The sequence below is a fragment of the Aptenodytes forsteri genome, unplaced genomic scaffold (genome assembly GCF_000699145.1).
Source record: "Aptenodytes forsteri isolate BGI_AS27 unplaced genomic scaffold, ASM69914v1 Scaffold193, whole genome shotgun sequence".
Taxonomy (NCBI): Eukaryota; Metazoa; Chordata; class Aves; order Sphenisciformes; family Spheniscidae; genus Aptenodytes; species Aptenodytes forsteri.
In genome coordinates, this window is record NW_008795405.1 from 3,955,049 (window position 1) to 3,969,655 (window position 14,607).

Here is a 14,607-nt window from a genome sequence, read left to right on the forward strand (position 1 = left end):
CAGGGGTTTGGGATCTTGTCATGAGGAAAAGAAAAGCAATGGGCACAACCAGTGACAAAATTATGGTGACAAATCAACCTTTTCATCCTATTCTGTTTCCTTTAGTGTCTTGTAGTTTTCAGTTAGGTTTCTTTACTCTCTCTCGGATGCCAAATTCGAGTCTTTCTTAATATCATCCATTCAGTGGATGTTCCTTTTTTTCCTTGAAGATTCTCATTTTCAAAAATGCAATATAGTATATTTCTAATAATATACCTACCATGCAATTTCCAAGAGGTATTTTGTTTGTTTCTAGCACTGGATATCAAGCTAACATACTCATGATGTACTCTGAAATTGTGTAAGGAAACAAAATGATCAAATACTGTAACTTCATCTTGAAAATATGTGAACAATTGTACTTGAATTCTTCCTGAACCATTGGGATCTCAAAGCCTGGCCATATATCGCTTCAAAGGGAATTTTGCTTACATTTGCAAGTGGATTTGGGATTTGTCTGGTGATCTCCAGATGATAGCTTTTAGTCCCTAATTTTATGTTTCCAGTTGCTGAACGCCATCAGTAGAGAGAATGCAGTGCTAGAATTTGCTTCCCTTGAGTTTTCAAAAGAGCTGACTTTTAGATACCATGCAAAGTCTAGCTGTTTGAACAGGTCTTTGCCTGAAGCTGGTTTTCTCTTTGATGATGTGAGGGGTTTCTTTGTATTTGGCATGGTGGTCTACTAGGACTTAATATGTGTGGTTATATATTGCTATCTCCTAAAGACATTGATAAGAACATTTTATAAAGGAAGCCATAAATAAATAAATGGAGCTTTGATTTCTTTAGAATTGCTAAAATTTAATTAACTTCCAAGGATAAACTCAATTAGTTGTGTTCAGTACTGCCTTCAGTTTTGCTTGCTCACTTGGGGACTGTCTGGTCCCTGGAGAGGCAGCTGCAGAAGGAGAAGAAACAGAAATGACACTAAGCTCTCTGCTAAGAAAGTTTGTAAAAACCCAGGAAGAGGGACACACATTCATTTGGGCTAGGAAGGTGTGGCAGATGACATTGCTACTTGGTGGATGAGGCTGTAGGACTGACTTGTTTTGTCACTTGGCAGGGAGGTTTGTGATGTTCTGGACACTGATTAGAGATAACAAATTTTGAATTAAAAGCACTTTGCTCAACAAGAATTAACATATTTGTAAGTTCTTGTCTTTTTTTTTTTTTTTAATTTAATTGCATTTTCTGCTGACGATGAGTACTGGGTTAATGGTCCTAGTGGCTGATGTCTTATCTCCCCAGAAAACCAGGATGCTGGCATTGATTTCTTCACACCATACCTTTAGGAAGCATCAACCACTCTTATCCAGTGGTACTTTTGGTAGGTATGAGAAGGAAGTTCAGGATCTCTTCTTGTTTAGTCCTTGGCTTTTCTCCCACGTGCAGACCAGAAAATGGTTACACCTTGGAGATTTTTTTTTTAATTTTTTTATTTGTTAAATGTGGATGCCTGTCAGCTAGAAACTGAACTGAAATAATAAACTTACTTAATGTAGGCTACAAAACAGCCATTTGGGTTTAATGAACTAGTGACCTAGAGGTTCTGATTCTCACTACTAAAGCAGCCAGGCCTTTATTAGGTGTCATCTCTCCCCTTCTTCTTCCCATTTCTGTAACAGTCCAAAACTTCAGGCTCTGCTGAGCTTAGTAAAATAGCCTAAAAATCCAAATATTCACTACTACAATGTACTAAGGCAGGAGCGCAAATGCTGGGGAAGCATGACAGTCGTGCTCAAATAACCTCTGGCACCTCTAGTCCCCTTAGGATTTGTGTATGTTTTCGTCTGTGTTGGCTGCCAGAGCAACAAAAGCTGTCTTTTCTCTCTACTCGGACAGAAGCTGACAGTGTGGACATGGACACCTAGTGTCCTGTAACCTTTCTGTCCTTGGGGAAAGCTCATACAAAGTGTCCACAAAACCTGTCACAATTTCTAGCTGGGGAATATTGAGCACGTTACACAAGACAATGTTTTTGGCTGGGTATTGGCTACAAAACACACATGTTGTCCCACCCATTCAGACACTAAAAGTATTACTGGAAAGTTTGGTCTATGGTTGCATCAGTGCACTACTTTGTATACCAGCTCTGCCCTCAGTAACTGGGGTCTTTTGGTCTGTTTGCTCTTTAGCACTGCACGAAGTACCTAAGGGACTGGAAAGGAGATGCTTAGATGCTTCTGATTTCTCAAGATGGGATTTGATCTACCTAAACAGAGTTGCAAATGTGGGATTTGGAAAAAAAAAAAAAAAAAAAAAAGTCAGCTCATGTGACAGCTCCTTCCTAGGGTCAATGCAGGATTTCTCCATCTCAGCAGATTGGTCTTAAAAGTGCTGTGCATCGAGCTAGTACCATCTCCTCACAGGAATAGTTGCAGGGTACAAAACACTGGCAGAAAGTTGAGGCTGCTATCTAGCCTATTTCCTTCCATCATCTCAAGCTCTTTCTCAAGGTTTTACACTTCTCCTTGGTATTTCTTCTCTTTTGGAGGGTTTCTTTACCATTGTGGCTTTTGCAGGTCGTGTTTGTTTTCTCCATAGTAGCAGCTGTCTGGAGCTCAGCCCTCCAGTATTTTGGTTTATTCTAGTCTTTTGAGTAATATGTACTCCACATGCTGCTTTTGAGGAGTAACAGCAGAGATGCTGGAAGAGAGGATGTGATCCTGTGGCTCTGTGACACACTGCCTTTACGACTGTAGGTGTATTGTCACATCTTCTCTTTTCTTACTTTGTAAAAGGGAAAAAGTCTGCAGTGCTGCAGCTTGTTTTTGCAAAATGATTCATCAAATAACCCTGGTTCTCTTTGAGCCATTAATTTGTAACGCCTCTGTTGCTTCTGGCACTCTGCTGCCTCTGACATTATTCCTAAATTATTACTGAAAATCACACACATGAAATACCTTGTGTCTGTGTCATACGTGCTGTTCTCTAAGAAGACACCTATTACAACTGAAGAAAAAGCATGTGTACACAACTGCACTTTCTCACAGAGACACAAAATAGAGCTAACTCTATTAACTAAACTCTCCCACCTTATCATAGAGGTGTATGACAAAAATGCAATGATGTGGAATTAATCTTAAAGCTTGAGTAGTTGTCTCTGAGGACAGACTATCTTAATGACAAGGCATTTGGATGCGATGATTTATAGCTAGGGAGAGCGAATCGCTGATTTTTAGCTGAGTGTCTGGTGGGCAGATATCCTTATCATGAAAGCTGCTGAATGCTCTTCTGAAGAGTACGCTGCTCTGGGATGTGAGACCTGCGTTATGTTCCCTGTTTTTCTTTGGATTCACTCTCTGACCTTACACAAGTCACTTCGCTTCTCTGCACCTGTTTCATGTGTTCTGATTATATTTCTGTATTATATGTTCTGATTATTTTATGTGCTGGGACAATTTCTTGAAATATATAGGAATGGCCTCAGTGCAGTATGCCCCCATCTTGCTTGGAGCATATGGAAGCTACTACAGTTTTAATAATTACTGTTCTTTGGAGATAACCTTTATCTTTCTCTACCTCAATTTTCCTGTTTGTAAAATGGAAGTTAGAATACTTAACTTCCTTTGTAAAAGCATAGAATAATTTATTTTCAAACAAACTTCTGGAGATTTCTAGTCCAAACTCTGCTGCAATCTAGGCTTTCTTCAGGGTCTTGTCCAGTTGTGTTTTGAATGACTTCAGGATGGTGATTCCACAACCTCTCTGAGGTTTCTGTTCCCATGTTTGACCACCCATATGGTGAAAAATGTTCCTTTTTATGGAGTTGGAGTTTCCCTTGCTGCAACCTGTGATCGGTGTCTCTTGTCACTGCAAGTGCACACTGCTGACTCATGTTCAAATTGTTGTCTGCCATATCCCCAGGTCCTTTTCTGCAGAGCTGCTCCTTAGCCAGCTGGTCTCCAGCCTGTACTTATGTGTGAGGTTATTCTGTCTCAGGTGTAGGATTTTGTATTTATTGTTGTTGATTTGCATCAAACATTTCTATCAGTCCTTTGCTCCACCTTGTAAAGGTTTCTCTGAATGGTAGCCCTGTGCTTCCTCCAATGCATCAACCATTCTGCCCAATTTGATGCCATCTACAAATTTGAAGAGGGTCTATTTAGTTCCATCATCCAGGTCCAGCTTTGGAGGTACTGATGAAGTGTTTTCTCGAAGAGCTATGTAGTGTGAATTAATATGCTTTCACTTATTTTTTTTCTCCCTCAGTCCTGATACTGTCAAACTCCTGTATGTTCTCAGTAAATCTTTGCTTTGCTGGATGAATACCATTGAATAATGCTCAGTTTTTACATGTTATTATTTAGCCATTGCATTGTTATGCTTGTGACCTTATAATGAAAGTTGGGATACAGACACATGATGATCAGTCACTGCATGGAAGTACTTATGGCCTGTGGTTCAAGAGGAGAGGGAGCTGTGAGACACATTGTCTCTGTTAGGAGTGCATTTAGGTAGGGAGGAATCTTCACTCTCCTGCGCTGAACCTTAAACCTCACTCAGTTATTGGGCAAAAATGAACTAGACTGAGGCTGTAAGTGGAAGTGTTGATGTCTCCTTATCCTCCTCATTTAGGTACTATATCAGTGAACAGCAGACGCACCCCGTTCACCGCTAGTGGGGAGAGTGAGATCCTAGATCTGGAAGGTGACATGTACCTCGGTGGGCTGCCTGAGAACCGGGCAGGACTCATCCTTCCCACAGAGCTTTGGACAGCCATGCTGAACTATGGCTATGTCGGCTGTATTCGAGACTTGTTCATCGATGGACGAAGCAAGAACATCCGGCAGCTGGCAGAGGCACAGAATGCTGCAGGAGTCAAGTCCTCCTGCTCCCGCCTCAGCACCAAGCAGTGTGACAGCTACCCATGTAAGAATAATGCAGTCTGCAAGGATGGCTGGAACCGCTTCATTTGTGACTGCACTGGCACTGGCTATTGGGGTAGAACATGTGAGCGAGGTAAGCTGAGTTTTCTGACCTCAGTTACACAGAGCTGAAGGTGTGCAGGAGAACTAGAACAAAATCCAGTGTTTCCATGAGACTTTCCCCTGCCCTTGTTGGTCTTCCCAATGATAAGTTCAGGTCCCCACACTAGGAAAGCTTTCTTCTCTGATCGTTTCCTTCCAATCTTTTCTACCTTCATTTCATGAGCTTACCTTCTTCATCTGCCATTTCACTCCCTAAGCCTTCTGAAGACCTTGTCTTCAAGTTCCAGACTTTCTTTGACTGAGTATGGTTTCTCTCCTAAGACAGAAAATGCTGCTGCATGTGAGAAATCTCAGGCAAATTACTGGAAACAATACCAAGTGTGAACTTGAGTTATGGGAATTTTTCTTGCATGGGACAGATGATGTATCCCAGTTCTGTCTAGTCTTCCTCTTTTTTGCATGGTAGGATTTCCTTGATGGCTGTTTATGGGTAAAGCCAGCTAATGAGACAGTGTTAACAGCAACATGTCTCCAAGTTCACCTCTGATAAGGCAAATCTGTAGGAGATGGTGGGAGATTCTCTGCATCTTATTCTTACTCATTCTGGCTGGTGATTTGAAGACATATTATTGGAGATACGAGGCACAAGTAATGCTGGTACGGGCAGGCAAAACGTATGTGTTCTAGGCCACATGGAAAGGAATTTACTAATATCTGAGCTATATATTTCTCAAATATCAGGTGGTTCCATTAATTGTTGTTATCCTTATTGTGCTGGTGCCACAATCAGAATGAGGTAGGGGAGTGGTTTTAAAAAAAAAGATGGGGCTAAGATCACTTAGAAAAGAAAATACTTCCTAAAGGGTGTTTTCTTATATTGAAACCAACCTTTCTGTTAATATTGGCCATGAGCACTGCATTCTGGCTGAACTGCACTCACAGTACACTCAAGAATTAACTGTAAACCATTAGCAGAGTCCTAGGGCTTTCAGCCCCTTCTTTCTATTACCTTACTTGGCACCATGGCCTAAAGGTTATAGCATGTGTCTTAGAATTGGAAATTCGGATATTTTTGAGCTTCTGCCATAAATATTAGAGAAGCTCCTTTCTCACTCAGTGTCCCCCCTATGCATTTTTTAATATTGATCATAGTACCATGCCACTTATGAGAAAGAACATGAAGGTTAGGTACAGTGCATAAGATATTAGGCAGAATTGAGATTTGTAATTCATTCACTCTCCAGAAGGTTTTCTTCTTTGCAGGAAGTTTTTGTTAATGACCAGAATTCTTCCTATAGACTGGATGGGGGTTTTAGGTTTTACAGCACAAGATCTATGATCATTCATAAAGCTTCTCACAGCCAGCAATTTGTAGCATGCTGCCCTAAGCAGTAATAGTAGTTAATTGCCTGTGGTCCTTAAAACAGCTGAAGCATCAACACTGCCATCCGTGCTGTGAGGACATGGGTGAAAATGTAAGATTCATGGGCATTGGCTATGCCAATGTCAGCTCAGCAGTTCTCTCTTATAGACTACATTGGATTAGAAGACTCTGGAAAACATCAGAGGTTTTCTCAACCACAGCCTTGGGAATTGTTTTGGCCAATTGTTGTGTGATTAGGTTTTGGACAGACATGATAAAAAGAAACACTACCATAAATGCATTGTCGTCGTCCCCCCAAAAAACCGCAGTTATGCTTGCCCTTGGTCTTTATTTAGTATTGGGAGTGACCAGCTCTATAATTCAGGACTTTCTGGACTCTGTCTTATGTTCATCTCCTGGACCTAGCTCTCAGAAGAGAATCCAAAGCTCACCAATGACATAAAGAACAGAATTCATCTCATGTACCTTTAGATATCTATGGTGTTGGCTTTTACTCCTTTTGTTACCAGTGAAAAGAAATCAGTAGGTTAAGGGCATGTAAGCATTTTAATTTAGGAGAAATGAATCTCAAGTCTGGCCCGAGATCCATAACTTGGCCATGCTCTGGCCAGCATCAGTATGAACAAGAAAGATACATATATGAATGCATGTCTACCAGTGTGGGAACTTGAGGTCCTAATAAATATGTGTTAGAATCAGAGCGTATTTAAGGTTAACAAAACAATGATGTTGTAGTTCAGAACAACATAAAAGATGTATGCAGAGGTCCTAATCCTGAGCAACTTATTTTGTCTATAACTAGAAACCACAGACCCCTTACTGGTTTAGGCCCAGTGTCAGGCAAAACATGGCTTTCATGCCTGAGGTTCCTTGGCAACACGAGAAGCAGCTCACAGGGAATAAGTATTTGTAGACTGGATACACGAAAAAAGTTGTGCAGATTGAAGTGTATTTGACTCCACAACATTTATTGTGGTGTTACATAGCAGCCTCGTGCTGCTCTGATACAACTACTTGATATCAGGCGACTGCATTAGTGCACAGCAATTTTCCCTCCATGAGCAAAAGTATTGCAGGCTACCAACGATATTTTTCATTCTCGTGGTCTGACATCCAAGGATTATTGCAGGTCCTGACTTCAGCTAGCCTGTGATCCAAATACTGTTGGAAGGAGAAAAGTTGATTCCCTGGGAAAGGAATCAAGTGAGAGATGCTGCCATGCCACAGTGGCACTTCTACATAGTGAGCAAAGAGCTGCCACAGGACCAGGGGGAGCCAGGCTGGTTTGTAAGGGGAGGAATGAAGAAGGAGCAGGCTAGCTCTTTTAATAAGAGACAGCTACTGACCCACTTTTCCAGTCTGCCATCTGTTATCTGAGAAGGGCTGTCTCAATCACTTTATTCAGTCCTTAGACTTCTGTCCTGTTAAAAGGGAGGAGTGCAACTCTTGGAAGGGGTTTGCAGCCCAAGATGTAGGGTAAAGGGTTAAGGGGCAGGAGAGCCTAGAATAAAGAATCTTCTATGCCTGTTGGCTACCAGGAAAATCACTCTTTATCACAAAGCAAAGCACATACTTAACATTTAGTTAAGTATTAAAAATACAAAAGACATAAGTACAACTCCAGGGAGAGAAGCAGATGATTCATTTGTTGTTGACGGTAAAGTCTGTCTCCCACTTTCCAGGTATAGCATTTCTACATTTATAATGCTGTATTTCTCATACATTTTATACTTTGCCATATGAAGGACCGTTATACATCTAAAAGGGACTCGAAAAGGAAATTGATTGTGTCATAGTTAGAAAAGAGGTTTGGGTTCTTTTTATTCATGGTGAAACAATACAAATACACGGTATTCAGTATGTCACCTATATCTAAAGCCTGTGGGAGTTTGTCCTGTCAGTGAAGTCACACCTCTGTATATTCAGCAAGTTACACTGGATGCAACATAGACTTTGGTTGCAGTGATCTGCTCAGGCAGTACTTCTGTGCAGATGGAGAAACCTTGCTGTGGCTGCGGTTTGATAGGGCCCAGAACGGAGAACTGCTGCCAAGGCCTCAAATTCATTCTTACAATTCCAGTATCTAATTGGTCATCCAGTATTGGCAGTGATGTAAGCAGACAAAGGTGTTTTCAGTCTCAAAGTTGTCATAGCTTCTAAGGGTAATATAGTCCCTCCTTGGGGTAATTGAAATTGCATGGAAGAGACGGGGTGAGACACGGCAAAGACAAGTTCATGTCTGATATGCCTCCCACCCAAGGCAGGGTATGTCAGGGAGTCAAACGTGCTGGTAGGACTGCTCTGGTTCTTTCGGTAACTGTATGTTTTTCCTGTATTAACTAGGAAAGAATATTCTTGGGAGACAAATTGTGAAGGCTTCTATCAGGTATATTTACATTCAAGGCCTTGCCATAGAAACTAGAGTGAATGGATATGTGTTTGATCATCAGAAAGGCTGAGACAAAGTACTTCACGTACACAAGACTCTCCTCAGTCTTCATAAATTTCACTTGATCTGCTTGTGAGATTGTGTTTCTCTCCAGCTCTGTAGCCAGTGGCAGGTGACACAGAAGGGAGAGGAGATGAAAGTGCAATTGGATTCACGGGCCAGAAGTGCTCAATGCCAGGCTGTGAGGCTAAGCAAAGGCAGCAGCAAATGCTGGCAATTAGCTAGATGTGGTCCCCATTTCATACCTTCCACCAGAGGCTGTGCTGACCAGGTAACACACCCATTAGCTATTTATTTTCTTAAATCCTTGAGCTTCCCATTCTCTATCCTCTTTCCATAATGGTTCTCTACTACGCAGTCTAACTCAGTGTGACAATGTTGGAAATCATATCTGAGAAGAGCCTTTTTGAGCCACTGTTAAAATTAAGGAGCTTCTATAAACATAGCAGCATTTGGATAAGTTTCTGAAACTTCAGAGATTCCACAGTAGCTGTTGGAAGGGACCAGTGGTGTGGCTGTCCACCAGGCTAGCAAATAACTCTGCTGACTTTGCAAGTGTCATGAACTCAATTAAAGTAGTATTGTGACCTCCTTCTTTAGATGCCTTGGATAAGTACTCTAAGATTAAAAAAGTAGAAGCCTGATAATGAGGACCTGTGCTAAATGTCTACGTTCCCTGTGCAGTCTGTGGAGGAAGGTAGTTGCTTCTCAGGAGAAATTCAAAGCAATAACATGACCTGCTTGCCTCCTTTTGTTGATTTGCCTGTCTCTTTTTATTGATTGTGTGGAGATTCTGGTCTGATAATTCAGTATTGCTGCACGCCAGAAGGTAACTGTCTGTGCTGTGGAGCAGCATGGTTAAATGGCTTTAAACTAAATGGGGGTAGATATAGACTAGATGTAAGGAAGACATTTTTTATGCTGAGGGTGGTGAAACACTGGACCAGGTTGCCCAGAGAGGTGGTGGATGCCCCATCCCTGGAAACATTCAAGGTCAGGTTGGACGGGGCTCTGAGCCACCTGATCTAGTTGAAGATGTCCCTGCCCATGGCAGGGGGGTTGGACTAGATGACCTTTAGAGGTCCCTTCCAACCCAAACTATTCTATGATTCTATGAATTTACAGTGCCAAACTGCTAAGGCTACCAGACTGACAAAAAAGAGGATGTCTTATTTGGGGTGGGGGCATAAAGCAAAAAAAATAGAAAAGAAGCTAATAGACAGGACACAATTCCTCCTGCAAGTGATGCTCTGAGTGCCTTGTAATGTGGTAACAATCTCACCTCCTCCTGCTCCCTGAGCTCTCCTGCACTCCTGTTATATCTGATTAGAGTATGTATGGTGGAGAGCAAGATTTAGTCACACCAGAAAGACTCCTAAACTGAAAGGCAGTTTTTGGTTGCTTCTGAAAGGAATGGCAGGCACAGCGAAGTGGATTTGTGATGGAAGTTATGATTGCAAGTACATATTGAGGCTTTGTACTGAGTTTGCTAGGTGTTGGGTTGTGGTGTGTCAGGCATTAGGGAAAAAAAACTTGGAGCTTGTACTCTTGGTAGTATTTAGTCATTCTTGCATCCTAGGGTTTTAGAAAGAATAGGAGTATCAGAGAACAGTGTCTGCAGTGCAGCCTCTCTGTTCTAAAGTATGTTGTTCCAATAGGTCTGCAGTTTTGCCAGTTAGTTTGAAATAAAGGACATAAAATATCTGAAAGCCCATGGGAATGCTTCCCAAATGCTTTCCGGTCATCAGACGTAGGGCAGGCTTTGGGAGAATTGACAAAAAGGATCTTCCAATGCAATGGGTAGCACCTCCCGTTGCATGTGAACTACCTTGTCATACTACTACCTAGTAGAAATTAGGGTGAGTTGCAAGTCTTGTCAGCCAGAAGGGCTGGAGGGCTGTTACAGACATGCAGGAGGGTGGGAAGGGTGGGTTGGTGCAGCTACTGTGAAGGATCTTTAGTGTTTTTTTAAGTACTTAATGTCTTCTCTACCCTTTGGCTTCTAATTTGTTAGTATTTGACATCAGTTGCAGCATCAGGTCACTGCAGCCCCCTGTTCATTGCACTTAAGGTGTTGGAGGTAGGAGTTGGAATCTGGCTCATGGAGGATGGTGTACTTCTTTGCTGTGATAACAAAGTACCTCCTCATAACCCATGGACTTTTCTGAAAAGGGCCCCAAAGCCCTGGCATTAAACTAGCAGGAAGAGAGGAATGTGTGTTGTATTCACATCAGCTATTTTCTGTAGCTGCAGTGAAAATGCCATGGGCTCAAAAAGGTGCATGAAGTCTGTTCTGTGGATCCCGAAAGCTCTCTGCATGCTTTCTTTCTACCGAAACACTGTGAGAGGGACTGCAGAGGGCAAAAGCCCAGGAAGGACACAAAGCAAAAGACAACTGAAAATCAGGTCGGTTTAGGCCAATGAAAATCAAATGTTGTTGATCACTCACTTTTTAATGCTTTCTCCTACTTAATTGCCTTAATTGGAGGGGGTTTTTTATCAAGAGGTATATACTGATAGTATTAGAAAAGGCAGGTTGGTATGAGACTGCTGGCCATTTAAGATTGAAATAAAAGACACTGAGGTTTAGATTTTAAACCTTTGAAGTTAATTGCTCAGAATTGTACATAGCCTGAGTCTTTTCCAGGTAAGAAAAAAAAAGTCTTGTTCCAGCCCTTTCCTTTTGCTGAGCTGCACCCAGTGTTCATTGCACCAAGACAGAGATATCCCACTCCAGTTCTCCTCCCAAGGGCTGGAACCAATGTCCCTTCACGTGTGGGTCTGCTCACAGATGGACAATTAACACCCTGAGCAAACCAGGCTTTTTCTGTGTTTTGTGGCATACTGTTTGTGAACAGCAATGTGCCTGCTGTTGGCAATGCTGATGTTGAGCATAGGGCTACACATTTTATTATCTGCCAAGTACCTTTATAGCAATGTTTGCTAAGAACAGTTTAATGACAACACACATCTGCCCATTATGTATGTAATAAACGGAGATGTTGTAAAATTACTGGTAATAAGAAATGCTACAAAATCATTTACTACATGGTTTAAATGCTGCAGGCTTTTCTGTCTCAAGCATGGGTAGCAGCATAGATTTCTTTTTTATTTTAGCAAAGATGTTTGATGATGACTACGTGTTTGAAGGTTTGTTTAAAAAACCTCAAATGTGTTGATGCTTTTTGGACTGTCCAGACCTTCTGAGTCTGCAGTGTAATGCTAGATAACTGCTGAGAATAGATTTTCTTATAGGACTGATGCCCACCTTCCTAGGGGTGCTGGACACATTAGGAGAAAAGCCTTTGCTGCAGTGTTTTAATGCTTTTAATCCCTGCTGGATCTTGAATATTCAAAGACTTTAGGAAAGTCAAAACATCAGAATAATTTTTATGATTTCATGAGATAAAGTGAAAGATGTTAGAAATCAGAAGGTCTGTTCTAGAGCTCATCTGTTCATCGACTTACTAGTACCAGATAGGTCCCTATTGTACAATTTCCCAAAATGTCTCCAAACTGCAGAAAAAAAGATTCCATCTAAAATTAGAAAAAGAGTTCACACAATCCCTTCACACTCATTTTAATTTGTTCCTCACTAATTTTATAGTCTAGTTTCCATTGAACATGATCTGAGGCATGTTAGCTTTTGCTAAAGGCATTTGTGTGAGAAGTTCATTTTCTCACTTGCCATCAATCCATTTGGAACACCTGTGGCTGTTCCCCCTATGGCTGGCCCAAGCAGCTACTGCTGTGGTATATGCTGTACACAATTCTGCTCAAGAAACGCAGGCCTGGGCTTTCGGTGCTTAGCTCCCTCATATCTCTCCCTAATGACTGGGTGTGAGAGCAGAAGGCTACTGTTGGTTGCATAAGTGTTGGATTATTCTACTGTATTAGGCTTTTATGTATCCCTCATCTCTGCATCCTTTCCTTCCCTTCCATGGGGTAACTTCTGTTCTAACATCCCAACAATTCCCAAGATGCTTATGAGATGTTGTGCTAGCTCCAGTAAGGACAGTACAGCCAAGGTGGGGCTTGTAAGGGAAGAGAAACAATATGAAGGAACAATTTCAGAGTCTCTCACTTCCATGGATTTATATTGTGATCCTTTCCGCTCATCATAACTTTATTGTCCATAGATGTATATATTCAGTCAAAAGCCACTCTGAATAGAAGTTGTTTCCAGGACAAGTGATGGCATTTGTTGCCTTGTAATGCCTTTGTGATTTCCTCAGTACAGAAGAGTGTGCAGTTAATTCTGCAGTCAGGGTGATTACATCTTTTTGGGAAAAGATCATTTCATGGTCTTTAGGCTGTTGAACTTTAACTTCAAAGAGTCTCATTGATGTGACAATCTCCAACAGCATCTGCTGAGCAGCTGGAAAATCTGAGACCATATAAAAATCAACTGATTGTCTCTCCTATATTTTATAATGACATGGGTATGATTTTTTTATCTGTGTGTTCTTTCCTGTTTCTTCATCCTGTCTCCATCATCATATGCTCTTGATATTTAAGGCCACTCCTGCCGTCCATGCTGCATGTGAATTTGTTAGTACTCCAGGTGCTCTTTATCTCATCCGAATATGGTAATTGATGGCACAGAAGAAGATAATTTCTGCTGTTTTTCTCTAAACTTCTGTGTTTCTGGCTGTTTATTGCTGAATGTAGCTTTCATGAGGTCCTCCCAGTTCAAGAAATATGATTATCCAAAACTGTATTAGATTTTGTGCTACTGTCAGCTCCTGTGAAGAGCACTTGAACAACATAAAAAGATGTTGATGGGTAGATGAGTAAGAACATTTGGTTAATGCTTTTTAGCATCTTATACTTTTGTTACGATAGGCCTCTTCTACAGGACTAATATTATAGTGGCGTGTTTGTTTATCTCTTGATTTATAAATGGCAGCTCAGAACAATGGCTTCTCCTTAATGCAAGCCACAAAATACACCCTATCTGTAAGTCAAGGCACAATGCTGCTCAGATAACTCTCAGATTAAAGGACAGCTTGTAATAGCAGGTCAGTTTTGCCCAAATCACACTGCATCAGGCAAAGGTAGAATTTGCTAAAACTTGGATCATCTGAAGTGGTAAGTCACCATGAAGAAAGGAAATACTTTTTCGCCTTCTCATCCTAGCTTTCCCAGGTAACTCCCAGCAAGACATATAATGGCATGTCACATGTATGATCCAGAATGGGCTTGCTTACTTTGAGTATGCACCATGTCTGTTGTGATCTGTCAGGTGTCTAGAGACGAACTGATGACACTGGGTGCAAGAGTTGCTTCAGACTACATGGCATCTTTGTGTCTCTTATAGCTCAGTGGCTGATCTCAGTCCCTGTGGCTTCACACCCCTCTTCCTTTCCATACCCTTGAATCAGACCAGTTTGTGTTTCTGCTGAGACTGCCAATTGTCCCGACAATTAATGGAAATATCTTGATGGAAGTGGCCAGGATGAAATAGATTCATTTGTCATGAAAAATTATTTCCAATATTTAAAATCACTATATAGACCTTGGAGATGTTATCTGTGAAATTAGCTTTCTCTATCTCTCTGCTTTGCCCAGTCGAAGCCATCAAGCTGAAAGGCAGGCCCTGGCACAGTGCATTTCCTGTCTCATTTCTTCTTCTCTATTCATCTCGGGGGGAGAGGAAAGACTTGGCATTCATGATGCTCCCTTAATTGACTCTCTCTCCATGTGGAGATAGGCAGTCGCCTCTTGGACACTTTGATTGATTGGATGAGGCTATTATGTGATATGGAGAGGATATACAAAAGCACAGCCATCACCACAAGCAT

The 14,607-nt window shown here is 41.4% G+C and overlaps 1 protein-coding gene across 5 annotated transcripts in view; it reads left to right on the top strand.

Annotated features, from left to right (window-relative positions):
• NRXN3 (neurexin 3) overlaps positions 1-14,607 on the top strand; it is a 1,034,251-nt gene that overhangs the window by 282,083 nt on the left and 737,561 nt on the right. For all 5 annotated transcript variants that reach the window (XM_009280739.2, XM_019472456.1, XM_019472458.1 and 2 more), the window contains one exon: positions 4,618-5,001. In XM_009280739.2, the coding sequence (XP_009279014.1) occupies positions 4,618-5,001 (384 nt within the window). The remainder of the gene's footprint in view (positions 1-4,617; positions 5,002-14,607) is intronic.